Source organism: Gracilinanus agilis, chromosome 3 (assembly GCF_016433145.1).
Source record: "Gracilinanus agilis isolate LMUSP501 chromosome 3, AgileGrace, whole genome shotgun sequence".
In the NCBI taxonomy this organism is placed as follows: Eukaryota; Metazoa; Chordata; class Mammalia; order Didelphimorphia; family Didelphidae; genus Gracilinanus; species Gracilinanus agilis.
Window position 1 is genome coordinate 148299330 of NC_058132.1, and position 14063 is coordinate 148313392.

General features: G+C 32.6%; 1 protein-coding gene across 1 annotated transcript in view; it reads right to left on the minus strand.

Annotated features, from left to right (window-relative positions):
• The window catches only part of IFT88 (intraflagellar transport 88), a 110080-nt gene that overhangs the window by 28875 nt on the left and 67142 nt on the right, over positions 1–14063 (minus strand). The window contains exon 24 of the mRNA XM_044668306.1: positions 12560–12666. Coding sequence (XP_044524241.1) covers positions 12560–12666 — 107 coding nt within the window. The remainder of the gene's footprint in view (positions 1–12559; positions 12667–14063) is intronic.

A 14063-nucleotide genomic window follows, 5' to 3' on the forward strand; every position in this document is an offset into this window, starting at 1 on the left:
ATAGATTGCATTCCTGAAAATTACAGAATATAACCATTTGAAAATCTCCCCCATTCCCCTTTTAATTTTTCAAGACATATCTATACTTTTATATTTAATAGGATGCAACAATAAACCTTTTCAAACCATAACAAAATATTAATAAGTTTGATTCTGTTTTCAGATTGAATTTTCAACATTGACTAATACTCATCACATTCTCCTCATATATGTTAAAACAATAGATGAGTTTAATGCTTATTTAACTTGAAAAATTTGCAAATCAGTTTTAGAGTCTTGTGTAAATAATGTTTTGAACCATGTCCTAAGGATAACAAATCTGGAATTTAACAGAGAATCTGAATTCCAGAGCTCTGACGTTTTTATTGACACCTTTTTATCACTATCCTAATAGGCAAGTGATGTGAAATGTTTCAAAATTTTATACAATGTTATTTCTGTAATAATTTGTATGAAAGTTATTCTTATTCAAAAACTAAGAAAAGAGTTGCAAAACTACAATAAAAATATTCTTTAAAAACAAACAACAAATACCTTTACCTTCTGTCTTAGAATAAACACTAAATATCTGTTCCAAGGCAAAAGAGTGGTAAGGGCTAGGCAATTGGGGTTAAATGACTTGTCCAGGGTCACATAACTAGGAAGTGTCTGTAAGTAGATTTGAACCCAGGACTTCTAGTCTCTAGGCCCAGTTTTCTATCCACTGAGTTATGTAACTGCCCTAAAAATCTTCTTTTAAAACCATTCAGATTTGGTCCTAAGTTCAAATAGATAGAAATCATCAGAAAGGCACTAAATATGTAGTTTATTATATGGAGCATTTATAATACATTGATCTCATCATTAATTTATTCATTTCTATCCCAGAACTCAAAATGTTTCCATCTTAGAGATTTATCCAGGAACAGAATCAGCCTGCTGAAGGCTAAGACTGCCTGGAAAAATGGACCTTATCTCCTTGGCCTTGAATGGTCTAAAGGAGATGGACTTCTTAGCCAAAGGTCTGTAAACTTATTTTTTTAAAATGATTTGATAACTGTATTTCAATACAGTTGGTTTCCTTTGCAATTCCATGTGCTTTATTTTATGCATTTAAAACATTATTCTATGAAGGGGTCCACCAGAATGCAAAGAGGGTTCATGCCACAAAAAGGTTCAGAGGACAGCCATCTCCCTCCCCCAAGTATGATTCTGTCCTGTTCTTGTAGACTCCTGAATGCACATAATGAATATAGCTGGGAATTCATTTTTACTTATTTAAAATAATTTTATTATTAGCTTACTTAACTTTACAAAAAATCTACTGAAAGTGATACTCAGGTTTTACAATGAGGCATATACACATACAGATAATGTTAATAACTTATTACACTAGAGATTTAAGAGATGATTATAAATCCAGAAGGAAGAAAACAAATGGAAAGAGATATATTATCAGTGGTTTCAACTCTATGAATGTGCCCATTAACTGGACATATATAGAACACTAGGATCCTGCTGGGAAATATCATGTTGGCAATCTTAATAATAATAGCCAACATTTACACAGTGATTTTAAAGGTTTACAAAATGCTTTCTACGCTTTACTTCATATACAATATTTTGCCCACATGTAATTAATGCTAGTACCATGATCTTGCTCGGAGACAGGAAGTTAAGGATGTCGGAGTCTAATGAATATGGCTGAAGTTTACGATGATATAAAATATGAACAAATACAGATGAGCTGCCTAATTCCTGTTGCATTTGTTGCTTGCCACAAAATTTTCTTTTTGTTTAATTATTTTTTCAAAGACTAAAGGATATGTTTTTGCTTTTCCTAAAGTAGAGAATTCTTAACTGAAATCAGATCCCTTTTAACAAGGGCACATGCTTATTCTGCTATGTCACATGGCTTCTGGCCATCATTTTCAATTCTGGATATGTGTGCATCACATTTTACAACGATTTTGAAAACCATATGACATTTCTAAAATCTAGCCAAAAGAATTTCTCTCTGGAATTTATACGATCCTTTCTTTGAATGAAAATAAATTGTATGGTAATGCTTAAAGACCTATTTTGAAATTCTATAATTCAACTTAGAAAATGGTACTTAAATGAGTTTGCAATTTGTATTTCCAAAATACTAAAAAAGGACCAAGTAAAAAAACATTTTTGAAACATTAAGATTTGTATATGCCTTACAAGGAATTTCTCTACTGGTTTTCTTTTGTCTCAATACTTTCCTTTAGAATCCTAATTCTTTTAGGTACTTTGAGTGATGTTATTTTATTCTCTTCTCATATTAAGAACTTAATTTAAGCCTCATTTCCTGTTCTCTATTTTTCCATTCTGCTCTTTTCCAAATACGTTGTTCAACTTGGACAATCTTTTATATTCATATTTCATGTGTAATGATCCAGAAATGTGAAACTAAATGAAATATTATAAAGATTCTCTTTGCCATTGGACTAGTTTTTTACACATAAGTTCACAACATATTTCATGTTGCTAGACTAGTCTTTTGTGTCTGGAAGTTTTTACTATCAAGGATGAGTATTCCAGATTTTTTCATATCACTAGTGAAGAACTTGAGTCCTCTAAGCAGAGGGAAGAGAAGCATCTCTTTGGCTCCATTCCTGCATTCTTATTTGTAGCATACTGTGACTGCTTTCCCTAAGGAGGCAGTCTGTCTTATGGTAGGTATTTCAGAATATTTGCTTGATCTTGAAAAATACCTCAGGGGAGCAGGAAATAAGGAGAGAAATTCTTCTCTTCTCCCCACATAAACAAAAAGCAGCAAAGCTTCCCTTGATAGGGCTATATAAATCCAGTTTCTGAATCATATTGGAATGGAAAAAAAACATATGATAATGCTGGAAAAACATGGTAATTTTTTTTGTGGAAATGTTTTTTTTTCATCTATTGGACCACAGACTCCCAGTTTGGGCCTGGCTATATTTTTATACCAACAATGTATCCCTAAAAGCCACTAACAAAATTGTGGATAAGACTCCTGTCTTCTAACAATTAAAAAAAAATCTATGGCTTTATTTATTTCATTTTCTATTATCCTCTAGAATAAAAGTGGCCCTATAGATTAGCAGGAATCACAGAGAAATGGCAAGGCTGACTCAGAAGATAAAACTATAGATGCCAAAATATTCTGATCATGGTATTAACTATATAAATTTTAGTTATTTTTGCTAACTAGTAATAATACAATATAACATCTAATATAAATTCACATTTTATTAGTTTACTAATTAATACTTTACTAATTATCATGAAGGGTAAAAAATAAGCTGGTCAAATTACTGAATTTGGGGTTATAATTGTAAGTAAAATCAGGGCAAAGATGCAATCTGGTTCCTTCCCATTTTTTTAGTCTTATCCTTTACTGCATGCCCCAACCCCAACCCAGTCCTAATCCAGCAACACTAGCCTACTTGCCATCCCCTCAATTTGATACTCCCTTGCCTATCTCTATGCCTTTGTATTGGGCTTTCTTCTATGAAAGAATGATCTTCCTCCTCTTTTTTACCTTTTGGTTATCTTTGGCCTTCCTCTCAAAGGTGATCTTCCCACTACTCTAAGCATCTTGTATATACCTATTTATTTACATATTGTTTCCCTCATTAAAATGTAAACTCCTTAAAGTCAGGGGCTCTTTGCCTTTTCTTTGCATCTCTAGCTCTTAGCATAGTACTTGGCATATAGTGAACAATTCATAAATATTTACTGATTGATTTAATTATAATTTTTATCCATCATCAAATTGGAATGGTAACCAGATGTAAGGTAAATGTTTCCTATACAACATTTACAAATTACCTGTCTAATAGTCAATCAGATTACTTAGGCACCTTATTTCTTCTCTCTTTTCTCACTGCTACATCTCACTGTTCAATGTCAGTTCCACAGAATAAGCTAAGGTAATGATGGGAGGTGAAGCAATTCAATCAGTTTTATTCTTTAGCAGCTCTGGTACAGGTATTTATAATTATGCCATTTCTATTCTCAGTAGCTAACCTAAAAGTTGTCTATAATCTACACTGTAGGCTAGCTTTCTAATGAAATCTGATAATAGAATGGGTACTGACAATTGATATATATATATATATACGTATATATATACATATAAAGGTTTCATAAAAGGATAATTTTTCAGGTATTATAACTTAGATGTCTTCAGAGACACTAGGGAAGACTCACAGTGAGTTTTCAAATTTAGATCACTTAAGTTACAAAGTAAGAATAAAAAGAAAGATAACAGGCTTTAAAATCACAACTTAGAAGAGATCATGCTTAATTTAGTGGTCTAATTATTAAATGTTTTACTATTTCATTACTGCCCAATGGACTCACAATCTGAGAAAGACAAATAAAATAATTGGAACATATAATGATTAGATGAGAAGTCTGAGATGTGGGAATTTATTACTTTTCCTTCTATTCCCTTATTTTGTTTATTCTTTCTCATTTGCCTTTTTCCCCACTAAGACTTTAACAGAAAAAACTTAAGAAAAAAGCTGTGGAAAAGTTTCACAAGGTGGAGTTTCAAGAAAACTTTGAAATAAAATTGTTTAAGGAAAAAAAAAAAAGAAACTCTTGCCAAGGCACAACTTGAGAGAAGTACTAAAATAGGAGTAGGAGAAAATAGTGAGAGAAAAAGATGAAATCATTAAGGAGCAAGTACAGGGAAAACAAAGGGTCTTCTGTGAAATTACAGGTTGAATGTTGCAGCACCTTGTGAAAGAGGGTCATAATTTTGATTCTGAAGAGATGTTTGAAGTATTTTGGATTCACAAGGTAGAACATTACAGCTGGAAAAGTCCTTAGAAAAATTCTAATCCAAATCCTTTAATTTTATTGATGAGGAAAGTGAGGCCCTGAACAGTGGAATGACTTACCTAACACAACCTGTCCAGTTAGCCTCTGTTGCAGAGCTAGTTCTACACTCCTCCAGCCCTCTAACTTGTGTAGTTTGTAGATTTTTTTTTTGCTCAGTGATAATTAAGGAAAAAAGGGAGGAGAAAGTAGAAATAAAATCTTCTCAATCTGGACTCTTTGGAGAAAGGCTAGTTCAAATAAATAAAATGTATGAACTCCCTTTAAAACAAAGGTTCTTAACCTGGTACCTGTGAACTTGCTTTTAAAAATATTTTTGTAATTGTATTTTAATATAATTGGTTTCTTTTGTAATCCAACATATTTTATTTTATTCATTTAAAAACAGCATTCTGAGAAAGGGCCCTTAGATTTCACTAGACTACCAAAAGGATCCATGACAGAAAAAAGGTTAAAAACCTATGTTTTAAAGAAAATCTAAATCAAACTAGATTAATGAAAGTAGCAATCCTTAGGAAATCTATTTTCATGAGCGCTTAAGAATGACTTATAATGATCATATTAATTGCTTGCCTGTTGTTGAATAATTTTAAAGTGATTGAAAAGCTTGATTTCCTAGGTATTTTTAGTATTTTTCCTGGAATCATGTTCATGATTATCCATATGTACAGAGTAATATAGTAGAGAGGGGGCCCTGCCACTTTATCATTTATATGTAGGCAAGTCATTTAACCTCTTTAGGCCTTAGTTTCCTCATCTGTAAAATGAAGGAGTTTAATTAGATGCCCAATAACTCTAAATCTATGAGCCTAAGACAGAGTTTATTAAACAAAAGGCTGATCTCTGTCAATATGTAGTTAAGTATGCTTTACCATGAAAGGGGCATTTTGTTTTTCCTAGGTATGACTAAATGAAACAGTCATGCTAACAACCAAATTTTTGGAGAGAATCAAAAGTAAGAATGCTGACTATGTACACAGAACATCTGAAAAGATTGGAGGAAAGGGAAATAAATAGAGGAGCTGGGTACTAATGGGTAAGGAATGTAATTTTAATTACATTTTCTGTGTACATTTACAAAGCTACATTCATTTGCTACAGAAAGAAGGAAGCCAGTGAAAAAAGTATTTTTACAGAATAAAAGAAAAAGAGTAATGAGGGGAAGAAGCAAAATGGGAAGGAAAAGGCAGAGAAAAAGAAAGAAAACAAATCTAAGTATGACTCAAGAGGTCAAAAATCACAAATACAGAGGAAGAGAAGTGTAGTTAGGATGAAGAGGTCATTAATGAAAGAAGCACCAGGACAGGCAATATATCTGATGTTAACTATGGTGATATAAGGTTAATATGTGGAGAGTGAGACAAGGAAGGAAACCAGCAATGCCACAAGAAAAAAGACCACTGTTAGAAATAAGTAGTTCAGGTTTCTGTGAATGTTAGAGTTAGATCATGTATATGATAAATTTGTTAATCATGAAGCAATTTTTATATAGAGAAGAAAGGGTGCCTGGAGAATGCAATGAACAGATTACAGTAAAAAGTTCTTTTCCCAATTCAATTTACCAGTTAAAAAACAAGACTGCATTAGAGTCTTTGGGAAAGAAAAAATGTTTGACTAGTAAACTTCAGATTTCAATTTAGCTGGAAAACTTTATTTTAATTAACATAGTTGATCTTAAATATGAATTCAGATTTTAACCTTGTTAGTCATTAAAGTTATATCTTTAATTAAAGCAACAATAAGAAATATAGTAAGCTTGATGAAAAGTCACATACCTGAAAAGCTGACAAGAAATGAAAGAAAATCCCAACAGAAATTTCTTCAATAGCTCGTTTATCACTAAAAATATTTTAGCAGAAGGTTGTGGGTAGAACACCTGGCAAGATTTCTTAAGTTTCCTTACCAAGTGTGTGGCATGAAATTAAAAACATTCATCTAAATCACATGATTTAGTCTAGTTTTGAGACCTCCAAGGAAGAGTTTCCTATTAATGCACTGTTTAGCAACTGTTAGGCCATGTCTACTTGTTGAATAAGACTAATTGACAATTACTGAATCAGTTATACTGTAAGTGTATATACTGGGCATGTTTGGCCTGGAGAGGAGAGAGACTGAACTAATTCTGTAACCTCCAAAAAGCAGAACAAGATCAGAAAGCAGAAGAAGTTAAAGGAGGTTTATTTGTAATAAGCAAGAGTTTAAGAAGCTGGGGAGTGGAGGAGATGTTAGACAGAGAGCTAATGGAAAGAGACAGTGATATAAGAAAAGGGAAAGGGCATCAATATAACATTTAAAAAGGAAAAAAAAAAGAAGTAGGAGGCTGATCTCATTCAGTTTGAGGAAGAACTTCCTATCAATTTGGATTACCTAAAGATGGATTGGGATGCCTTAAGGAATTTTGTATTTCTGATGGTGGAAGAAATTGTATCTGGCAGGGGTTTAAGTAAATGAACAGAATGAGGTGATTCCATGACTCTGACACCCACTGAAGAAAGCAAATAATGCAGTAGCTTCTGAAATAACTGAAGTATAGTACAGTTAAATCATTCCATTTGTAAAGATTTGGTTTTGCTATCATGAATTCTTTCCTTTTGTAAAATTTAAATTTCAAAGAAATACTAGTTATTTCTTCAAGTAAGCATTCTGAGAGAGACAGGCAGTGTGGTATAGTGGACAGGATACTGGACTTGGAGTCAGAAAAGACTTGAATTCAAATCCTGCCTCAGATATTAGCTGTATGCAGTTAACCTCCTTGTGCCTCAGTTTCCTAATTTGTATGCTGAAAAGTTGGGATGTGATGGCCTCCAAGGTCCCTTCTAGTTCTAAACCTATGATCATGGGTACTTAAGAATGTGCCTGAATACTATCCTCTCACCTAAAAGGTAACTTTATATGAACAGGATGTTAGTCTCATGCAGCTTGAATATGTATCCAAAATGTCAGATTGCTGTTCTAAACTTGTTAAAAATTTCCTGCCATTTAAAAAAACCTAGTTCTTTTTATTTCATCCTCATTAAAGATGCATAACCATTGCCCAGTCAACAGGCAAATTTTCTAAGCCATTATATACCAGATATCACATTAAGTGCTAGAGATAAATAAATAGTCCCTCTCTTTAAGGAACTTACATTCAAATGGGAGGTGAGGGTGGGAAACATGTAAATATAAAAAAATATATAAACAGATAAAGGCAGAGCAGATTATCTACATATTAGTTATTTTGAAGTACAATGCATTATGCAATCTAGCAGATTCTGGGATCTGAATGGTTATCTGGTAAATCAAAATTCTCATTGATAGCATATAATATAGCTTTAATGAACTGAAATGGTCAGAAAATAGTGCCCTCTTGTTAAGCGAATTTTAGGATTAGCAAAAGTCATCCAGAAAAACCTTTTATGATTCCATCTCTGTTGAAATTATTTCTAAAATTACAAAATGCTTGCTTTCCTGCCTAAGTAAATTCAATACACTGAACATCACTGAATCTTTAATCATAGACTCAAAAAAAATAGAGACTTTAGAGATCTTAATCTATTCTATACAGGGACATGAATTTTTTAGCAATGTTTGTAATTTGTCTTGTATATATCATCTTGTGATTTACAGATTAGTTTTATTTTTTGAAGATGTATAGGGCTTTCAAAGCACTTTACCTATATTACCTAACTCGATTCTCACAATCTTGAGAAATAGGTGCTATAGGTATTATTATCCCCAACTTACAGATGAGGAAACTTTGGCTCCTGAAGGCTAACTGCTTTACACATAATCACACAACTAATGAGGATGAGAGGTAAGACTCAAATCCAGGTATCTTCTCACCCCAAGTCTAGCACTCGTTCTATACCACAGTGTTGTAGCCTCACCTCTGCTGAAAAAGAAGGAAACTGAATGTCAGAAGGGGAAGAATGTTGGATTTGTGGGCTGAGGAGCTGGCTGTAAATTCTAGCTCTGCAACTTACTAGCCAAGCTTAACTGTGTGACCTTCACTTGTGTGGGTCCAAATGATCCCTGAGGTCCCTTCCAGCTCTAAATCTATAATCTATAAAACTCCAGTCATTGGAAACCCACAAACTCCTCTTTCTATATCTGGGTGGCTCTGTTATGAAGTTTTTCCTCTTTTTTAGATGAAATTGGATTCTCTGCAACCTCCTATTCTTAATTCTCAGATGTGCTTCTGACTCTGTGGACTTTGCTACGTTTGCCCCTTCCCATTGATAAATTCCTTCTAGGGGCTTCCATTTTGGGGAGGCTCATGCTAACCATGCTTCATTCCCCTTTCAGCTATGTTTCTTGAGGGCAGGGACAGCCTTTTAGCTTCTGGATGTATTCATTTCCAGCCTTTAGCACAATGCCTGGCACACAGTAAGCACATAAGGACTACTGCCCTCCCTTTGCCTAATTATTTCCTCTAGGACCAAACAAGTCTACTTCCTCTTCTAGATATAGTTCTTCATATACTCAAAAATAGCTACTGCATTCCTTCTTGTTTTCTCATCTCCAAGATGATAGAGAGTCTTACAGTGAGTGTCTCAAGGTTATGTGATTAGATAATCAGAAAACACTGCACAGAACTGTAGATAAAGGCATAGGATTTGTCGTACATGTAGCATATAATTTGTAAATGTTAGTTGCATGAGAGTATATTAAATCAGGTCTGTCAGACACCGCTAAGGGATATTGTTTTTAAAATATAGTAAAAAAAATTCAGTAAATTGACTACTTACTCCTTTTGACAGAATTTGAATAAATTAAGGACTTCTTCATATCATATTATTCTGAATGACCTTTTTTGTTAATGACCTTTTTCATTGTGACTAATATGACCGATATCACATTTCAAGAAACTACTTATATATACATTTCTATCTTGAGAAGTGAGGCTGAGTAATACTTTCCCCTAAATCCCATGTATTTATTATGTAGTACATATAGAAACTGCAAATGCAGCTTCCATTTTAGGACACTGCTTTTCTAAGTAAAAGAAACATTTGTATTAAGTATGTATTAAGACTGTTGAGGTCAAGTTGGGGTAAAGACAAATCATGAAATCTGAAAGGACCATTCATGAGATCAACCATGTTTCCTAGTCAATTAATGTCCTTAAATCTTCAAAGATGATCAAAACATGAAATTACTGATTAAAAAGTGACATCAGGATTATTGAATGGTGAATGTGTAAGTAAATTTTATACATAGATATAAGGAAATATTACTGTATTAAAGAAATAATAAAGACAAATAACTACAGGAAGTGTGGGAAGATTTCACAAAAACTGATGCTGTAAAGTAGACAGAACCAGCAAAACAATATACTAAAAGACTATTTTTTTTTATCCTCATTAGACATATAGTGTCTTAGTGGTGCCACTCCCTCTTGGATTACCTTCCATCTATTCTGTATAGACCTTATTATGTAATTAGCTATTTGTAAGTTGTCTTCCTGATTTGAATACATACGTTCCCCTCACCTATGAAATCACAAGTCCAAGCCAAAAAAAAGGTACTAAAACACATGTACCACCATTAACTTTCTTGAGGACAATATAATCTTTCTCTGAAGGTGGGAAATGTACACCAGAATCTTGCACATATCACATGTGGTATTTAATAGAGTTCTGACTTAAAAAAAAAAAGATATGAATCTAACTTTTAGGGCAAGTTAATTTGTTTTTAAGAGTCAATCTAAAGAATGGTTTATAGTTTTTCTTCAGTTTTTTTGTTGCAAAGAAAATTTTAATTAGAATATAAGAGTAGATATGGAGAACCTAGTTTAACCTAGTTCTTGACCCCAAAACCATGCCTTTACTGCTGTCTCTTCTTGGAACTTCTCTCAGTGCCTGGGGCCTCCTCCCTCTAGAACATTCAATCACTTCAGAGATCTTCTTAACTGGAATATTGATCTTCAAGGCCCTTTCCTTTCCCTCAACAGTGAGTTCCCATTGGGACATCTACTTTGTAGAGAAGTCTAAGCCAGCCATCATTCTTCTTCTGGCCCTCTTCCTGATTTCCCTTTAAAACCATGTCCCCACACTGGGAACTTTCATTCCTCTATCCTCTTCTGGGTGATGTCTTGCCCTGTTAGAATGTAAACATCTTGAGGGCAGGGACTAGTCTTCTTTTTGCTTATATTTGTTTCCCAGTGCTTAGCATGGTATGTGGCATTCAGTAAACCCTTAATAAATATTTGCTTCCTCCATTCCTTCCTTCAGCCTAGGTAGATGATGCTAACTATCCAGAACAAATTAGGTATCCTCTAGGTTCTGCATGTAAGTTCCAAGAGAATTGTGGAATATGAAGTTTCATATTCTGAAACAAGAATATATCTCAAGTCATAAGGACCATAGCAAATACATAATTTATCAATGCAGCTAAGGTTACAAACTATAAGAAATTACACACTATATGAGAAAGAGATCATACATATATTCTAGGATTTCTACTAGATTTTTTACTTATTTCTCAGCATAAGTAAGTTACTGACTCTGGCTCAAAAAGTTTTATGCATTTGAGCCTCTTCTTGTGCACATTCATGGCTGTAGAACAACAAGTAACCAGATAAAAATGCTCAAGAACTTCCTTGGAATTTTCACAAGTTTGGAATTCATATCACTTCTTAACAGATAAAATCAGAATAACTTAGTTTTTAATGTATGGGGCCTGGTTAGTCTTTTTCAGCAGGTGCCTACTCTGATCTCATTTGATATTTGATGTCTATAGAATTTTGATAACGTATTCATAACTCTTTGGCAATTAGTGCACTTAAAAATAACAGAATAATCAGGAATATTTTTAAAAGGCAATATAATCAAACCACCATAAATATATAATTTAGAGCCCTCCTTCCTCTCCAACTAAAAATAATAAATCTCACAATTCCACATTATTCAAACTAATCTCAAATCTACTTATAATTATCTAATCCCTAAAAATACAGAATGATACAATATTTGGTGTTATAAGAAAAACTAAATTTTATCTAAAATTTCATTTTTACTTCATATATATATATATAAATCATTAAGCATTTTCATTCTTTTCAAGAAAAACATATACAACAACCACATAACTTACAAGAATGCTTTGCTCTTAAGGTTTACTAACCTCAAGAGAACCTAACAATATTTAGATGAAGTTAAAATTAAGAATTTAGGTGCTATATAAGCATATATATCTTTGTAAATATATACATTTATCTATATATACATTGTATATACCCATGCACATACTTTTTCTACACATGTGTATATCTTTAAAAGTGCTTTCATGCATATTAATAACATTCACAGATCTATACTGTGTTATATAATAGGTTAGAGGGAAAAAAGTATTAGTAAAAATATATATATACACAAGTCAGTAATTGTCCTTTACTCCCCATGGGCTATAAGTCTGTCCAATTAAGATTTTACTTTCTATAGAGATTAAATGTCTGACTTTCTGAGTAGAGCCTGCAAGTTATTTCACATGGAAAATAATTTTTTAAAAAAACATAAGCTATCCACCTGAGAGTTCACTCAGTCATTTAACTTACTCTTGAAGGAACCACATTTACATCATAATTTTGAGTTATTCTTGTCTATTTTGCCAAAGTAGAAAAATGATTTCAACTTCATTTTTGACATGCATCCATCTAGATGCTTCCCAAATCCCCTCACCTATGCTATAAGAGACTGACATTCTGAAAATTAACAGACATCAGTTTTTGTCCCACTTGAGATACCTGTTCCCTTATTTCCTTCATTTTTTCCAATCTCTTGAGTTTTGTTGCATATTCTTGAACTTCTTTTAGTCCAATATCTGTACAGAGGCGAACTAAGAAGCGCAGACCTAAATTGTATTAAAAATATATTTAGCAAAGCATTTTATTTAGCACATTTGAAAACAGTATTTAATCGGTAATATTTCTAATAAACAGTACTTTTTTCCTTTTACAATATAATTTCAATATATGGATATAGATACATAAACTGCAGTCTAGTTAGTTCATCTTTCTTTTAAAGGTCATTTGTGAGTCCTACCCCTAGCTTAACTAGAGAAAAATTATGTTCCTTTGACCCCTAACCTGAGGCAGTTAGTGAACAAGACACTGGACCTGGAATTATGAGACATGAGTTCAGGTTCAGTCTCAGACACTAGCTATGTGATCCTATAGAAGTTACTTAACTTTGTCTGCCTCAGTTTCCTCATCTGTAAAATGAGTATAATAATAGTATATAATTCTCAAGGTTGTTGTGAGGATGAAATATTTGTAAAGTGCTTTGCACATCTTCAAGTGCTATGTAAGAATTAGCTATTGTTATTATTAATTCTCTCCAGTTAACTGTCTTAACAAATGTAAGCCACTGATTCTAGGGAAGACCAAATGGGAATATATAGAGGTCATTGCAACCCATCATTACTACCAGAAAAACAATTAACAATGTATATCCCTAAGAGTAGGCTAGAAATCATACCTTACATAGACAGTATATTTCAAGAGTTTTTTTCAAGTATTCAAGGAAAATGACAAATTTCAATGATTCCACTTCTGAAATTGCAAGAAAGATTTGTCCTATATCTATAAGATCTCAGCATACCTGTGAGATTCTCAGTACAAAAAACAACTTTGCCATTGTATTTTCCAAAATTTCCTAATTAAAAATCTTAAATTAAAATTAAAAAGTCAAGAAATCTATAAACTTGGAAAAAAGACTCAACTTTGTAAGAACTATATAAAAAACTATCATAACTCTCTAGGTGTATCTCTGTAGAATGGCATTTTTGAAGCTTCAGTGAATACTAATTTTAATTATGGCACTGTATTAGATCAGAAGTAATATAAAATGTTTATTACACAATTCCCAGACATTGCTATTGCATTATGTTTTCAAATGCATATTTTCATCAGACTTAAGCAGATTATTTTCATCTAGGTCAATGCTATTTTTCAAAAGCAAGACCAAAATTTCAAATCTCTACAAACATACACAGTTCAGCTGCTATTTTATTAAGGTAATTACTAAAATCTCATTTGATGTGAATACCAACAAAATTATAAATAGAAATTATTTTCAAACTTTTAAAAGCTTCACTATAAAGTTAAAGATATGTGGTAGATGTGAAAGTATATAGTTTTTAAATAAAAAAATTTTAAATCTGTACAGTTTTAATAATTAATAAAGCATTCCATTTCAACAATTACTATTAAACCCACAGAAAACTCTGGACAATGTTATATTTCTTAG